The sequence below is a fragment of the Pelobates fuscus genome, chromosome 1 (genome assembly GCF_036172605.1).
Source record: "Pelobates fuscus isolate aPelFus1 chromosome 1, aPelFus1.pri, whole genome shotgun sequence".
NCBI lineage: Eukaryota > Metazoa > Chordata > Amphibia > Anura > Pelobatidae > Pelobates > Pelobates fuscus.
Window position 1 is genome coordinate 439,381,908 of NC_086317.1, and position 16,440 is coordinate 439,398,347.

At 36.2% G+C, this 16,440-nt stretch overlaps 1 protein-coding gene across 2 annotated transcripts in view; it reads left to right on the forward strand.

Annotated features, from left to right (window-relative positions):
- The window catches only part of SPATA13 (spermatogenesis associated 13), a 52,147-nt gene extending 36,534 nt beyond the window's left edge, over window positions 1-15,613 (forward strand). For both annotated transcript variants that reach the window (XM_063429724.1, XM_063429715.1), the window contains 9 exons: window positions 1,471-1,607; window positions 3,204-3,383; window positions 3,489-3,674; window positions 4,149-4,328; window positions 5,718-5,950; window positions 7,854-7,983; window positions 9,068-9,440; window positions 12,847-12,921; window positions 15,083-15,613. In XM_063429724.1, the coding sequence (XP_063285794.1) occupies window positions 1,471-1,607; window positions 3,204-3,383; window positions 3,489-3,674; window positions 4,149-4,328; window positions 5,718-5,950; window positions 7,854-7,983; window positions 9,068-9,440; window positions 12,847-12,921; window positions 15,083-15,264 (1,676 nt within the window). In that variant the 3' untranslated portion in view covers window positions 15,265-15,613. The remainder of the gene's footprint in view (window positions 1-1,470; window positions 1,608-3,203; window positions 3,384-3,488; window positions 3,675-4,148; window positions 4,329-5,717; window positions 5,951-7,853; window positions 7,984-9,067; window positions 9,441-12,846; window positions 12,922-15,082) is intronic.
- Window positions 15,614-16,440: the final 827 nt, after the last annotated feature.

Here is a 16,440-nt window from a genome sequence, read left to right on the forward strand (position 1 = left end):
CATTTTTTTGCTTGCATTGCTCTGCAAAAATTAACTCATTGGTTGTCAGATATTTTAGAAAACATCCAGTTTCGGGATTAAGTCTGTTTTTGTTATCTCTGGAAAATATTACAGGGGGAGCTTTTTTGTCTGAATATTTCTCTCCCACCCTCTTGGATATCATATATTGGAGAATTGAACTATAAAGACCTTCAGTCTAATAAAGCATGGGATATCTATCTGCTTAGTCCTCTGTTCTACATATTTAGTTTTTTTTTTCTATACTTTTCTAATACAATAGAGGCACTTTCATCATTGTGTGCTTTAAGCTCCACCACTGGCAAACCATCGGTGGTTGATTTCTCATCGGAGTCAAGAAATTCTTAAACCTAGATGTGTCTATGGCCTTTCTTTCTCTTCAAAATGTCAAATATGGATATAATCATCCTGACTGTATATTAGTTTAAATTTTGCTCCAAATGTTTCAGATGCAGTTTTGAACCTCAATGTTTTTCTTTAAATGTGTAAGTAGTGTACTCTATGGTGATTAAGATTCTAAAATCCAGAACTGTGAAGGATAGAACTTCCTTTATTGGAGCAGTTGATCCCATTTGGAATCCAGGAGTTAACAGCAAACGGCATAGTGGCCTGTAGAGTAGCTGTGAGGATATGTCTCAAACTACTCGGACATTGCTTTGGCTGTGTGCATCAGACTGTAGTTAAAACTATGAATGGACATGTTTCCAGGGCCAGCTCAAAAGATGCGCTCAGCAGATTGTGACATTGTAAGCTATCAGCAGGAGGAGCATACAAAGACTTTATTTACTAAACACCAATTTGTACAGAATCCAAACTTTCAGAAAAAATCTATAAAATCTGAAAAAATGAACATTAAAAATGTATAATTTGGTATTCAGACACAGTCATTGTGCTAGGGCAAAACAACAAAATGTCAAGTTATACATACACACCGGTAACATACGCCTTCAATTTTATGCATTTCATGCTATGCATTCAACCAGCAATTCAAGGTTGTGTGTAGTTCAGAACATAAAATCAAAGGAGTATCCTACTGGTCTGTATGTATAACTTTTAATTCATTTCTTTGTGGTTTGCCCTAGTGCAATGACTGGGTCTATATGCCAAATTATAGATGTTTAATGTTGATTTTTGAATAAAGTGTTGATTGTAAGTCCTGGAAGAGTCCTTGTATGCTTCTATTTTTGCCTTAAAGATTGGAGTATAAAGGTCTAGCTGGGCCTGCAGCTATCACCATGGACATCAGACTTCCTTCAAACTGCATTGATGTCTGGACTTAAAGGAACTCTATAGCGTTAGGAGTGAAGACATGTATTTCTAATACCTTAGTGTTCAATAAACTATTTAGAGGTTAACGTCAAATGAGGAAATAGGCATTTTCATTGATTTCTTAATTTAAATGCACCTGGATTTCTATTTAGTATGATATCATTCCATTCTTTCTCTATCCAGTTTCAACAGATGGTGGTGCTGAGACTTCTGCTTTGGTTGATGACAATGGTAGCGAGGATGATTATAACTATGATGACATCTGTCAAGCAAATCCAAGATATCTGCAGCCAGGAGGGGAACAGCTAGCCATCAATGAGGTATATGGTTACCTTTTACTAAGCTTAATCTTCAACTGAAGTTGTTATGGTGCCTGGAGTGCGCACTAGGTCTCACATCGCTGTACTGTTTAGTAAGGTTTAGCAGAGATTATCAGTCCACGGGAGCCACCAGCCTGGACCCCCAATTACAGTATGGCGTAGGCAGAGCAATGCTGCATCTCATTTCATACCAGGGATTGGAGCAGTGATTGGCTGAGAGTGTTCAGCTTACATTCTAAGGCTATCACTGCCTGCTACTCCTCGTATGACATGAAGCAGTACATACTCCACTTAAACCATTTCGTCGGGCTGCAGGCTGCCTGGGACCAAGAATCTCTGCTAAACAGTTGGTAAACCACAAAGCAGGATCAGTTAAAATGGTTATGGGGCTCTCCACTGCCCAAATAAAAGAAAAAAATTATAATAATTTTTATACAAATAAGAATAGTAGATATACCACCAATGAAAACATACATGCATGCATTTAATTATAAATGTTTTTGATTTTGGGGTATATCTTCAAAGAACACTTGAAAAACCTGTAGTATTCTTGTCTGAAGTCTTTGCAAGCCCTTCTCTCCTAACTACGCCCAGAAGAGTTTCAATGAGTTGTAGTTCAATTGACTGTGTTTTAAATTTATAATTTAAATGAATACTATTACTTCCAGTAAGTTACACATTGCACTTAATGTTCGGACGCATGGAATGTTTTTTTTTTTTTCCAGCCAATGTAAGTTGTCATACCATAAGCTTTAATATATGTCTGTATATTGGCGCGGCCAGGTGTTGAAAAAGTATTGTTTTTCTTTTCTCTATAATTTTCTAAGAGTGATGTTATATCTGCATAAACTGTATTCTTTACCTACTACTGCTTTTAGTATCCCATGTTCTTCATAGCATGTTGTTGGTTGGTACATATTCTTTTAACTTGGACAAATCTCTTCTAACCTTTTCTGATTCCATAACGATATGAAGTAAAGAAGTTACAAATTTTATATTCTAAATTCATTCCGTGGATTTTTTTTCCCTTCAAATTAATGGAACGAGGCCACACAATTATACAAGGCAATTAGAAGACTAACGCATTTTTTAAATTTCTAATGTGTTGGTCTTTGTTAGAATGTGCACAATGATCATATTATATTTATTTACGGCTTTCTTTTTTTTTTTTCTTTGCATACTATGAGATGCTGACTTGTTTGTATTTGTAGTTACAACCAAACACTTTCCAACACTCCAAACTAAAAATATGTGTTAATTAAATGTGTATTTATAATTGTATTAATAAAAAAGGAAACCTTCTTTATATTAATTTATTTTTATTTTATAACCCTTAATGTGTTTTACCGTGATCTTCACAGACAAAACAAATGACACACTTGCGTTTCTTGTATTACTGTCTGCGATTCTTTTCATATACTGCAAAATGTTATCCTTGGGTATTCTGTCACCTTTGTAGTGAATTAGGTGTAGGATGTGCTTGTATTGCACTTGGTATGGTCCTGGATCTTGTGTTCAATACTGGCAATGCAAACTTCCAGTGTGTGCCACAATGTTGATGACCTCATTAAATATTTTCAACCTATGTTATTTCAGTTAATAAGTGATGGCAGTGTGGTGTATGCCGAAGCATTATGGGACCACGTGACAATGGATGACCAGGAGCTTGGCTTTAAAGCAGGAGATGTCATAAGGGTTCTTGAAGCTTCGAACAAAGACTGGTGGTGGGGGAGAATTGGAGATAATGAGGCCTGGTTTCCTGCTAGTTTTGTCCGGGTAAGGCATGCAACTTCTATTCCCTTGTATGATTTGTAACCGAAAGCTTTAATATATGTCAGGCATAATTTGGTGGTAAATTTGTCTTTGTTCCCATTCGTTCAGTTGCGAGTCAATCAGGAGGATGTCTCTGAAAATTCTGGGAGCTTCCAGGATGAAGAACAAGATGCTGAGGCCCGTACATTCCGACACAAGAATGCAGAAAATAAAGATCAAATGAGAACGAATGTCATTCGGGAAATAATGAACACGGAACGGGTTTACATCAAACATCTGAAAGACATCTGTGAGGTATGGCCGGATTTTTCTCTCCCGTAATCAAGTTTCTTATATATTGTATAGAAGCATTTGTGGATAGACAGCCGGCACATCATTATTCAGAACTTTCTTTCCATGTAGTTTAGTATAACACATTGTGCAGAACCTTTCATTAGACTGTTTCAGTCATCAAAATTGTCTACATGGTACTGTAATAAACATTTTATTATAGGTCTGTGTTTGTGATATGATGAGCATGATGTGCATTTTACAGCCTCTTTAAAACAATTGTTAAGAGCTTGAAGACCGAATATTAGGTCCAAACTTTAGGTTAAAAATCCTTGATCTAGGACAACATGCAAAATATTACCCACACCAGAAAGAATATATAGTGTAAACAATCAAATATTTTTATACCCAATGTAAGGCCACAAATAAGTGGAGTCAGGTGTTAAATTAAACCAGTATATATCTAGAACTTTCAATTTTTATTTTTATTTTGAATAGGGTTATATAAAGCAATGTCGGAAACATACAAGTATGTTCACAGAAGCACAGCTGAAAACCATTTTTGGGAACATTGAAGATATCTACAAGTTTCAGAAGACGTTTTTGAAAGATCTTGAAAAACAATACAATAAAGAGGAATCTCACTTGAGTGAGATTGGGGACTGTTTCCTTGAAAATGTAAGTATCCTGCCTTTGGAGAGGTGTAAAGTCACATGTAAACATTGTAGAGGTTGTAACACAATTAATATTTTATGTAAACATACATTCAATGTATTAAATGGCAACTGTTGCAACCTATATATATTTTTTTTCTTTTATGTTAATCACATTTTTGTGACCTTCACAAGTTGTTCTCTATTGTTTAGATAGCTTGACGTATTTCAAGGTGTTTGTTCAGTGATTCAGCAAACTAAGGGAGCATCGGAGGGATGACATGAGTTCTTTAAAAATAGAAGAAAGAAAAAAAAATATGTAGTACAGGTTACTTTCTTAGTACTGCTGCAAAATCTTCATTCATGTATTTCATGGTTATATTTTTGTGAATGTTTTGTTTTATTTTATAAATTGTTTATATGGCTCCATGGCTTTAAAAGGCACAATACATTTGGGATTCCAATCAATTTATTTAGCAAATTAGGCAGATCCTTTTATATCATGGAAGTCCAGGCACTTGATGTTTGACTTGACAGAGCAATGTATTACATACTTATTCTTAATATAATGTGTGTAAAATCACATATGGTCTTCTTCTTAACAGGAGATTCTCCCTTTAACAAATCCCATTATCAAGCATTTTTGAGTAAAACAAAACGTATAGTTTAAACTTAAAGGGACACTATAGTCACCTGAACAACTTTAGCTTAATGAAGCAGTTTTGGTGTATAGAACATGCCCCTGCAGCCTCACTGCTCAATCCTCTGCCATTTAGGAGTTATATCCCTTTGTTTATGAACCCTAGTCACACCTCCCTGCATGTGACTTGCACAGCCTTCCATAAACACTTCCTGTAAAGAGAACCCTATTTAGGCTTTCTTTATTGCAAGTTCTGTTTAATTAAGATTATCCCCTGCTATGTTAATAGCTTGCTAGACCCTGCAAGAGCCTCCTGTATGTGATTAAAGTTCAATTTAGAGATTGAGATGCAATTATTTAAGGTCAATTACATCTGTTTGAAAGTGAAACCAGTTTTTTTTTATTTCATGCAGGCTTTGTCAATCATAGCCAAGGGAGATGTGGCTAGGGCTGCATAAACAGAAATAAAGTGATTTGACTCCTAAATGACAGTGAATTGAGCAGTGAAATTGCAGGGGAATGATCTATACACTAAAACTGCTTTATTTAGCTAAAGTAATTTAGGTGACTATAGTGTTCCTTTAATTTGTGAGACAGGGATTAAAGCTACATCAGATCAGTACACGTGTCTAATTGGTGTAAGTAGGGGAAAACAAAGTGAGGGCAAAAATGTGTATTTCATGTGTATGTTTGTGTGTATACATGTATGTGAATATATACACATATGATTATTTTCGAACCTCTCTCATTTCTGTTAATTTCTTTCTTGTGCAGCAAGTTGGTTTTTCAATCTACTCGGAGTATTGTAACAACCATCCAAACGCTTGTTTAGAGCTGTCAAACTTGATGAAGCATAGCAAATATCGACATTTCTTTGAGGCTTGCAGACTGCTGCAACAGATGATCGACATAGCTATTGATGGATTTCTTCTGACTCCCGTACAGAAGATCTGCAAATACCCTTTACAGTTGGCAGAGTTACTTAAGTATACGACACAAGACCACAGGTGAGCCTTCCTATAAAAGTGGCAACATATCCTTGAAGCAGATATGATGCAATTCCAATTTACAGGCCTCCCTTTACGTAACTATATGTTTAATAAAGAAAACGTAGAATTAACAATAAATAAATAATTCAATGTTTATTTTCACACTCTGCGTTAAAATGTGCACTCTTCTAAAATATTGCTGGCCCCATCTGAGGTGTGACATGGCTAGAACATTGTAGCATTGTTAGATTCTAACAGAAGTCATCTGCTTACTTCTATGTGTGCATCTGTTCTGTGTGTAATAAGAACGTCCTCCGTAATTCTGGTATTTTCTGTTTTTTGGTAGTTTTGTTTTTCTTTGGTCTTGTATTTTTACCAGCTGTTGGTATAAAATGTTTCTATGATGTGTGTTTGCTCTAGTTGTAATAGGAACACTGTATATTTTCTATACAAATGTTTAATTCCTTCCCCAAAAAATAGACCTTTGTCTGCAGTCTTGAAGTTTAATTTTGTGGAATCCTTTTTGATGATACACTTTAGTTCTAGAACTTGCAAATAGTTTCAAGTCAAGTAACCTTTGCATCAGTTAAACAGGGGGGGAAACTCTAACCAATAAACGGGATGTGCTGTACTTGTCGCCTAGATCCCTCTACGAAATATTTCTCAGCCATCAGTACAAGCTGTCAGTGTTCACTCGTGAATTGGGACATTCATGTTTCTTGGCTGTCCACATTGTTTTGAGGTCTTCCCTGCTTATCGTTTCCTTGACTTCCAAACATATTCTTAATTTTTGTTCCTCTTATCAAACCTTGGTTTTGGTATAATGTGTGACCAAGAACTTTCCTTGGTCTGAGTTAACGGGTTGGCCCCTCGGATTTACAATAAGACTACTGTTGATTGGATTTTTTTTTTTTTTGGCCCAGCGGGGGGGAACAGTCTAAAAAGTAGCCATGTGTGACAGCAGAAAAATAGAGTATTCTTTCTGTGAAGCGAGAGGTTTAATTTTACTGACCCCAACCTTCAATCTCTCTGTGATGGGAGTTCGGGGAGAACAAAATACACAAATACATTTCATATTCAGATAGTGCTTTTGCAAGTCAATTGGAACTGCATGTGATTTGGTCTCGGTAATAGAATTATAATTTTTTTGTGTGGGACGTGAAGGCATTTTTATCCATCCAGAAACTTGGAGGACAAGAACCTAGAATATATTACATTTGACTTTTATTGTTGTATCGTTGTTCAAGTCCATAGCATTTTAGTAGAACCGCATCCAATTTTAACCATATTTCAGGGTGTGTGTTGAATTATAGTGAAAGATCTGTTGTTGGGAGCTTATGGAAAGATAGTGGAGGGTTCACCTAGAATGCAAGTGAAAATGCACAGAATATTGTTTCAGAAGCTGCAGTAGAAATGAATAGAAGGAGGAAATTTGAAGGAAATCGAATGTAAACATGAGTTTTAAGAGAGGGAATGTTAGAAGTCTAGATCAGGGGTGCCCAAAAGGTGGATCCCCAGATGTTTTATAGTTACAACTTCTATGATGCTTTGTGGGAGTTGTAGTTCTGCAACATATTGGGAACTACCTTTTGGGCACCCCTGGTCTAGATTATGTTGCCTCTAACAGCCATCAAAACCATAAAAAAAACTATATCTGTATAAGAGTAAGGCTGCTGTAAGACTTGGGTGGTGTGAAAAAACAAACAAAAAAACAAATCTGATAAGTCACACTTTACTACTGTAAGGAAGAAAGGATACAAAGGATCAAACATATAAAGTAAATCTTCAATGGAGAGAAAATAATTTTCATCACGTGGATTGGCGTTAGTGCTTGGTATGAATTATGACCAGCGTTAAAACACTTTATTATTATAATTGTCATACTGACTTAATCAGATAGTAAATGGTGTTTATTTTGCAGTGATTACAACAGAATAAAAGAAGCGTATGAAGTCATGAAGAATGTCGCTTGTTTAATTAATGAGCGGAAAAGGCGCCTGGAGAGTATAGACAAGATCGCTTGCTGGCAGGTCTCTATCGTAGGATGGGAAGTAAGTGGCATTTATCGTTTTATTTATTTGGTTAAGAAAAACTCCTATAATTCAATTGTTGTTGTTTTTTAAATAATATTTAATGTTGTGACTTAAGAACTTGAAATCCAACTAATGATAGGCATGGCTATTCTAACACACACAAAATAAAATTAGAGGACGTTTAGGGGAATATGAAAGAATCGAATGAAAGTAAGAGACTATTGTTCACCAACTCAAAAAAAACATATGATTGGTCACTATACCGATCACTTTGATCTGAAGAAATAGAGGCAAATTAAGAGATGTAAAAAATAATAATATACTTAACACACATAATTGTTCTGGCTATGTGGAAGTAGATGGCGAAACCGGGTAGTGCTTTTGGGACCTTGGTGAAAATAAACCAAGAGTGTGGAGCATCTAGCAGACACCCATCCCCCTCAGCCAAAGGGGTTTGTAATTATTACTGAAGTTAATGATCACACAACATGATGAGTCTATTCAATTTCACCGAAGTGGCACAAAGCCAGAACATTGAAACTTACTTCTGCATTTGGAATACAGTACTGCCTAGAGGGAACATATCATCCAAAAAATAACAATTGGCATTTTGGGACTGTAGGCTGCCTTTTGTCCACGTCCTTTGCGTTTAGTTTATTTAGTAAAATAAAGACTACTCACCTCATTTCCATCGCTGGGACTCCTCTGCTGTAGCTGCCAGCTCTGCCTTTGAAGAGGCTTGCTGATGTCTACGTGATCTCCTCCACTCCATTGATGAGAAGCAATGGATTGGAGTTATGCATACGCGGCCAAACTCTGCTCTTCTCCAATCAAATGCTGCTATCAGAAAGATTCCCAGACAGAGTTTTTTTTTACTTTTTTGGAAGCAGTTCCAAATAATTATTTGCATAAATATTGTATATATTTTGGTTAAAATTTATATTTATCATTACTTTTCTCATTATTACATAAGGATCTAGTTCGGAAAGTTTAGGAACATTTGTTTCTCCTGAAACATTTAGGCGCTCTACAAATGAGAGATAATTCTAAAAAAAACAAAAACATTTTTCTTATCTATGTATGATTATTTCTTACTTTCTAGGGGCAAGATGTTTTAGCTCGAAGTTCTGAGCTGATCCACTCAGGAGAATTGACTAAGGTCTTCAAGCAAGGAAAAAGTCAACAAAGGACATTCTTTTTATTTGACCATCAGCTGGTGTTCTGCAAGAAGGATTTACTTCGCAGGGACATTTTGTATTACAAAGGTCGTATTGATATGGACGAAATGGAATTTGCTGATGTGGAAGATGGGAAAGACAGGGACTTCAATCTAAACATTAAAAACGCGTTTAAAGTAGTAAACAAAGAGACAGATGAAGTTCATCTGTTTTGTGCAAAAAAACAAGAGGACAAGCTGCGATGGCTGAAGGCCTTCGTTGATGAGCGCAAAAGAGTGCAAGAGGACAAAGATATGGGTATGTTTGCTTATTTTTATTAACAATATATGTGGAATAGTTTGTACAAATATGGTAATAAGATGAAATGCCATCACTCTCCACTTTTTAAAGCAACATTTTTAATAATTGAGGTTATTGGTTAATTCTAGTGAATATTAATATGGTATGTACTGAGTTTTACATGTCTTTAGATATTTTTTAAAGGAACACTATAGGGTCAGGAATACAAATATGTTATAGTGTTAAAAACACCATCTATCTCCCCTGGCCCCCCTGCCTTCTAAAATATAGTAAAATCTTACCATTATTCCAGTCTACTGCTGCTGGCTCTCTCCCTGATCTGCTTCCTTGTAGTCAGTAGTGGTGATCTCAGCCAATCACAATGCTTCCCCATAGGAAAGCATTGGATTGGCTGAGCTTGTCAAGGAGGCAGATCAGGGGCAGAGCCAGCACAAGCCAAAAACAGCCCTGGCCAATCGGCATCTCTTCATAGAGATGAATTGAATCAATGCATCTCTATGAGGAAAGTTCAGTGTCTGCATGCAGAAGGTGGAGACACTGAATGGCAGTGCAGCACTGGCCCAGGAAGAACCTCTATTAGCCATCTGAGGAGTGGCCAGTGAAGTTATCACTAGGCTGTAATTTAAACACTGCATTTTCTCTGAAAAGACAGTGTTTGCAGCAAAAAGCCTGAAGGTAATGATTCTACTCACCAGAACAAATTCAATAAGCTGTAGTTGTTCTGGTGACTACAGTGTTCCTTTTAATATGGTGAAGGAATAGGCAGCAAGTGGCAGATGGATCTCCAGATGGATAAATTAGAGCACCGGATCAGCTAATAGCAGTGAGATTTAAAGTAGGCATATCTAGTAATATAACAGTTTGGGAATAATAACAGAGAGGTTTGTTTCAAGTTTCCATGGTTTGTTGCTTTTACAAGTGATCTGCATGCAAGTTAGTTGGTCAGTGACATCTGTTAGCCAATCCTAGCTCTCTCACTGTCCAGGGAGAAATCGGACTACCATTCTAGAATTACAAATTAAAATATCTATTAATGCATATAGTGGCAAAAGCAGATGGCAGACACACTCTACATATTACACACATTACATATAGTCAACAAACACACACACACACACACACACTATGGGGGAGGACAGAGGGCAAGACTCTTAACTCCAAATTTTCTCAAATTAAATCCGAATGGTGAGACTAAAGCAATAATAACTAGTTGTGACTATATCTGAATTGGCAAATTATTCCTGATTAGCTATTTTAGCCTCATTTTTTTTTTTTTAAATTATATTTCAGATTTAATCTGGGAAAATTCAGAGTTCAGTGAATAACTCTACCAATGTCATGCTCTAAGCAGGGTCCCCAAACCTTCTAATTTGAAATTATTTTGTGTCTGGACAGTAGATTGCCGTGACGGTCAAGATTATACCTTCATCAATATATAAATAATCTGTGTGTGTCTGGAATTTAACAAAAATTCCCATAAATGTAGATTTCAATTTTTTTTTTTTTTTTTTTACTACATTCCAAATATCGGTAGAGAGATATTAAAATTCGATATTTATTTATGAGAATTTATTAAACGTTCTGTCAGCACAATGATTTAACTACATGATTTGAAATTGTATTAAAAATGTAAGAAAAGCCTTAATTTCAGATTTTTATCAAGTGCACGGTGGTCAATAATCTGCACAATCAGAGAATAAGTTACATTTCAGATTTCCAAGAACAGATTTTAAAAGATGCACCAATTAGACATTAAGCTCGGGAAGTCCTATAAAATCTGTTCTCCTGGTGTTGATTTACGACGTGTAGACCTTTATTTATATACTTTGAAAGTGTATAAAATTGGGAAAAAAAGATCTGTGGTTTTTGAGGTATTCGAGAATGTTGTTAATCTTATAACCTAAATGGTTTCGGACATGCTTGCTTTTAGAGGGAAAACCACAGTCTCATAAGTTTTGTTGAAAATGTTTATTTTATTTAAGGGACACTCTAACCACCAAACAGCTACATCTTAATATGGGGGTGTGGGTGCACAGATCCTGTCTTTGCACTCTAACAAATCTAAGCATTGCTGTTTGTGTGAGAGTCAGAATGCATCTAGTGCCTGTCAGTCAATCAATCCATCAGTTAGACAGCCAGTAGAGGTGCCTCCTCATTGAAGACTTTCAGTCATGCCAAACACTGTAAATGCCACGTGCAGAGAAGCACTAAATTAAAAACTTCTCTGAGAATAATCCAACACTTCTCTATGATATATACAGAAAATAGTGGAGCGCTATCTTAGTGTAATACATAGACAATTCATATATAAATATGTAATAAAAGACACTTGGCTTAATTTGTTATTGAGGCACTTCAATTCTGTGTGGGTTCCTTTAAATAGAGAAATAAACTGCAATAGTGTAAAAACATTAAAAACCATTGCAAGATATATGGGGAAAAAAAGCCAATTGCACACTCACAATTTCCAGAGCTATGTAACCTAGCTCTGAAATGTATCGCTTATTGGTCCGTTATGGGCGAACACTCCCCCTTCTGGATTTTGTAGTTATGGTGTCTTTCCTTTCCTTGTATTACTCGGGTTAAAAGAAACACAGTAATGGTGCAGATATCCTTATACTTCCATATGGTGAATAAACCGCAATTATTATACTCAAAAGTATGGAGCCTGTATGCTGGCTCCGTAAAGGTGCCTAGTGTGGTTAAGGACCACACACACCCTTCTTTAAAACTGCTGGAGTCCAAGTTGATTTTTAATAACTGATATTTATTTCAATATAAAAAAAAAAAAATGCAATAAAACAAGCTTATTAAATACCAGATATGAAGGTGAAGTCTATAGTAGTCGAGATGCGCATTTCGCTGTCCTATGACTTCCTCAGTCCGGTTATGTTCGTGTTGTAGCAGCTTCGTTTTATTGAAAAAACTCCAAATTGGTATACTGATAGAGTTGATCAGCATATACCTTTTTGATTAAAGCACACACGAATCTAAGTTTGTTTAATACTTCTCTATGATAAGCATTCCATTGGCCCAAGATCCTCACTAATGAGGAGTGGCAGTGAGACTGTTCCTTTAACTTCTTTTCTCCCCCTTCCCCTTCATGTTTCATGGATTGCAGCGTCTTGGTATTGCGTGGTATAACTTATGTGTAATATTTTTATTTTATTTTAACTTTTACATTTATGAGTCAGCAGGACGTAAAGAATGAATGGGAAGGTTATTTGTTCCCGCTGTCACTTCCTCAAAAGCAATGAATACTATTTCTTCATTTGGAAACATCGCTCTATACCTAATAATATAAAAAGCTTGCAAATGTGTTCCTGTATAGTAAAACTTTCTGTTTATTGTAAATTAAATGTGTTCGTGGAATTCATGAATACGTTTTTTATTTTTATTTTAGGAATGGAGATTTCAGAAGACCAAAAGAAACAAGCAATGCACAATGCTAAGAAATCAAGGCAAGGCAAGATGAAAGGTGAGCAATGCATAAAAGGGGACCACTATTCCTTTAAACTTTTTACTTTTAACAGAAACTGATTATATTAAACTACTAAACTGGTTCACGGATTGCAGGATAAAACTTGCCAAAAAAGGTTAAGGATCTTAACATGTATAGCTTGGAGGAAAGACGAGACAGGGGGATATGATAGAAACATTTAAATACATAAAGGGAATCAACACAGTAAAGGAGGAGACTATATTTAAAAGAAGAAAAGCTACCACAACAAGAGGACATAGTTTTAAATTAGAGGGACAAAGGTTTAAAAATATCAGGAAGTATTACTTTACTGAGAGGGTAGTGGATGCATGGAATAGCCTTCCAGCTGAAGTGGTAGAGGTTAACACAGTAAAGGAGTTTAAGCATGCGTGGGATAGGCATAAGGCTATCCTAACTATAAGATAAGGCCAGGGACTAATGAAAGTATTTAGAAAATTGGGCGGACTAGATGGGCCGAATGGTTCTTATCTGCCGTCACATTCTATGTTTCTATGTTATTAATATATTTTCCTTTGGCAAAAGCGAGATGTTGATCGTAATGATCATTTATTAGTTAAGGGCTTCAGAAGAGCACTCTCAATTAATTAATTCATTAAAGAAGTATGCAAATTCCATAATGAAACACAGTCTTCACATGGCCTTGCACCATGACCACTTCAAAAGACTGAACTGGTCAGCTGATGCCGGGAGTACCCTTTAACAGATTTTCATTTAGTCAAAAAGTTATTCCGAGCACCATTAACCATAATTCTTGAATAGGCTAGGAAGGAAGTTCATCTCCTTCCATAACAAAAAATGAATGCAGATATAATATCCCATTGTTTGATGATCAAGATTCTTCTATGGTATAAGCATGCTGTCTCTCTTGGCCAGCTTCATATGAGAGAGCATGAACACATGCAGCCACAAATAGTGTGATAATTTATTTTCTCCTAATGCTAAAAATGCGTTATTTTTGCATATTTATTTTTAATACAATACAATATCTCCATCATACATTTAAAGGTCTAGGGTCCTGTTGTGCCTAGAGTATCTTTTTAATGGAATCCTAAAATTCCAGCAGCATATAGTGTTAGCCTGCTGTGCGATAACCTCACGGTCTGATTGCAGTGCTAGGAGGAGGGGTGGGGGAGAGAATGTTTTAATCTGATTTAGCCGTCCCCATTAATCAATATATATGTGTGGATCAGTGAAGCTCTGCCTAATTGTGATGATTATGTGTCACTTCTATTCCTGAAACAAATAAATAAAACAAACCTCCAGGCACTTTGTAACCCTGGCGTTGTGACATTGCTGCTTTTGTATTTACTCATAAAACCAGATTGAATTGTCACTGCGCGAAGATAATACCGAGTTCACTGAAGGTCATATTGAATTTGTTCAATTTCAGGTCAGCTGTAGCTCTGTTTGTATCACTTGATGGTATGCTTAATATTGGCTTTTGGATGAGTGGCTACTGTATGGTCTTAGAGTCTATTTTGTGGAAATAAATAAAAAGCAAAACGGATACGGTTGATCTGGTCAGTTACTGCATAAATTACATGATGTACATACGGTAATTACATAATTATAAATTATGTATTACAAGAATGTAGTGAATAGATAAAGAGGACGTAGACTCATTGACTAATAAAAACTGTTGTGAGAACTTAGAAAAACTCATAAATTGATGGCAGCTTGAAGCACTGGCAATTTTGTGGCATACTGACCCTGGAACATTTGGCATAGTCTAACGTCTCAGACACCTACAGGCTGATCTCCCTCCTATTAGTGATGCCTGTTGCATCACTAGTTATTTTGGCACCCAGAGTTGCTTGTCCAAGGACTTTGCTAACCAAGCCTTATCAAAGTCCTCATTGTTGGACCTAGATAAGGGCACCTCAAAAGGTTATTGATAGTCAGTAGAGACTCCTGAAGAGATCCCTAATTTAAGCAATCTGTGATACCACAATCAGGGTAGTAAAGTACAGCTTCCTGCGTATAATGACCTAAAATGACTTGGTTCATGGAGTAGCAGATCTTGAACTTGGTTACCATTGTCTGTATAATGTGATGTTCATTTTAAGTACCAAATGCATGTGACTTCTAGCTCATTTTTTTTTCTTTTTTGATTTACAAAATGTGTGCTTTCATACAGGTGTTACTTACAATGGATTTCCTTCTGTACCGTCTCATCAAAACCTACATCCGATCCACCAACGGCACATCACAGTCCCCACCAGCATTCCTCAGCAGCAGGTATTTGCACTGGCTGAACCTAAAAGGAAGAATTCGCCTTTCTGGAACACAATCACAAAACTTACACCATTCAAGAAATAAAGGGAACCTAATTATACCAGCTTTTAAAAGACAAGAAAATTAGTGAATCGGATTTGGAAAGTTCCCCACAAAAAACAAAACCTGGACTTTTTTTTATTTATTTCTGAGGATTTTTTTTTTTCTTGAAGATTTGTGACAAAAAAATTAAATGAAGGGAGAAAAGAGAAAATGAAGGAAGAAAATTTGTAAATGCTATTTGAAGACTAGTAAAACTAATCCATTTCACATCTTTATTTGTAACGTTGCCATATGAAAAATATATGATTTTATTTATTATTTTTTCAAGAGACAAAATTTGATGTTAAAAATATTTTATTTTAAAAGCTTATGTAAACCCCCGCTTTTTTATTTTTTTACCCCAACCAGTAAAATTTGTACATTGCCCAATAGTTAGTCTTTTTCATAACACATTTTTTTTCAGATTGGTTGCCAAAGCTGACAATATTAAACAATCTTTTGTTAGAGGCCAATATTCAGTATTTGTTGAGTGACTTCAAATTATGTAAGCTGCCTTATTTAGCACATGCCTGTAGGTATCACTAGAGATGTTGAGTTAAAGAACAAGTTAAACTGATACACAGATGGCTATGAAATAATCCATGCGATTGTCACACAATTGCAGTTTATAATTACCTAGTGAGAGTATTAAATGGACACTCTAGGCCAGGCATAGGCAACCTTCGGCACTGCAGATGTTTTGGACTACACCTCCCATGATGCTTTACCAGCATTATGTGTGTTAGAGCATTATGGGGAATGTAGTCCACAACATCTGAAGTGCCAAAGGTTGCCTATCCCTGCTCTAGGCACTACAACCACTTCTGGTAATAGCTCCTGGCAATGCACCTCCTTTTAATTTCTGAACGGTTTAACTGTTGAGTGAGGATTTCTGCAGCCAGCCCTCTGTGTTGCTCAGGTTAAAGCGCATGCATTAGCCTGAGCACAAATGGGCAGCAGTCATTGGCTGAGAGTGCTGACTGGTTCCAGCCTATCACACACAATCTTTGTTGGTATGAATTGACAAGACTAAGGAAGAGTGTAATCTCAGCAAATTACCTGTACCTCCAATGTGGGCCAGGCTATGGTCTGCCATGGACGCTAATTTAGCATTAAACCGTTCAAAAAACAAAAATGGCAAAACATTGAAAGGAGGGTAGGTACCAAGGGACTCCAGGC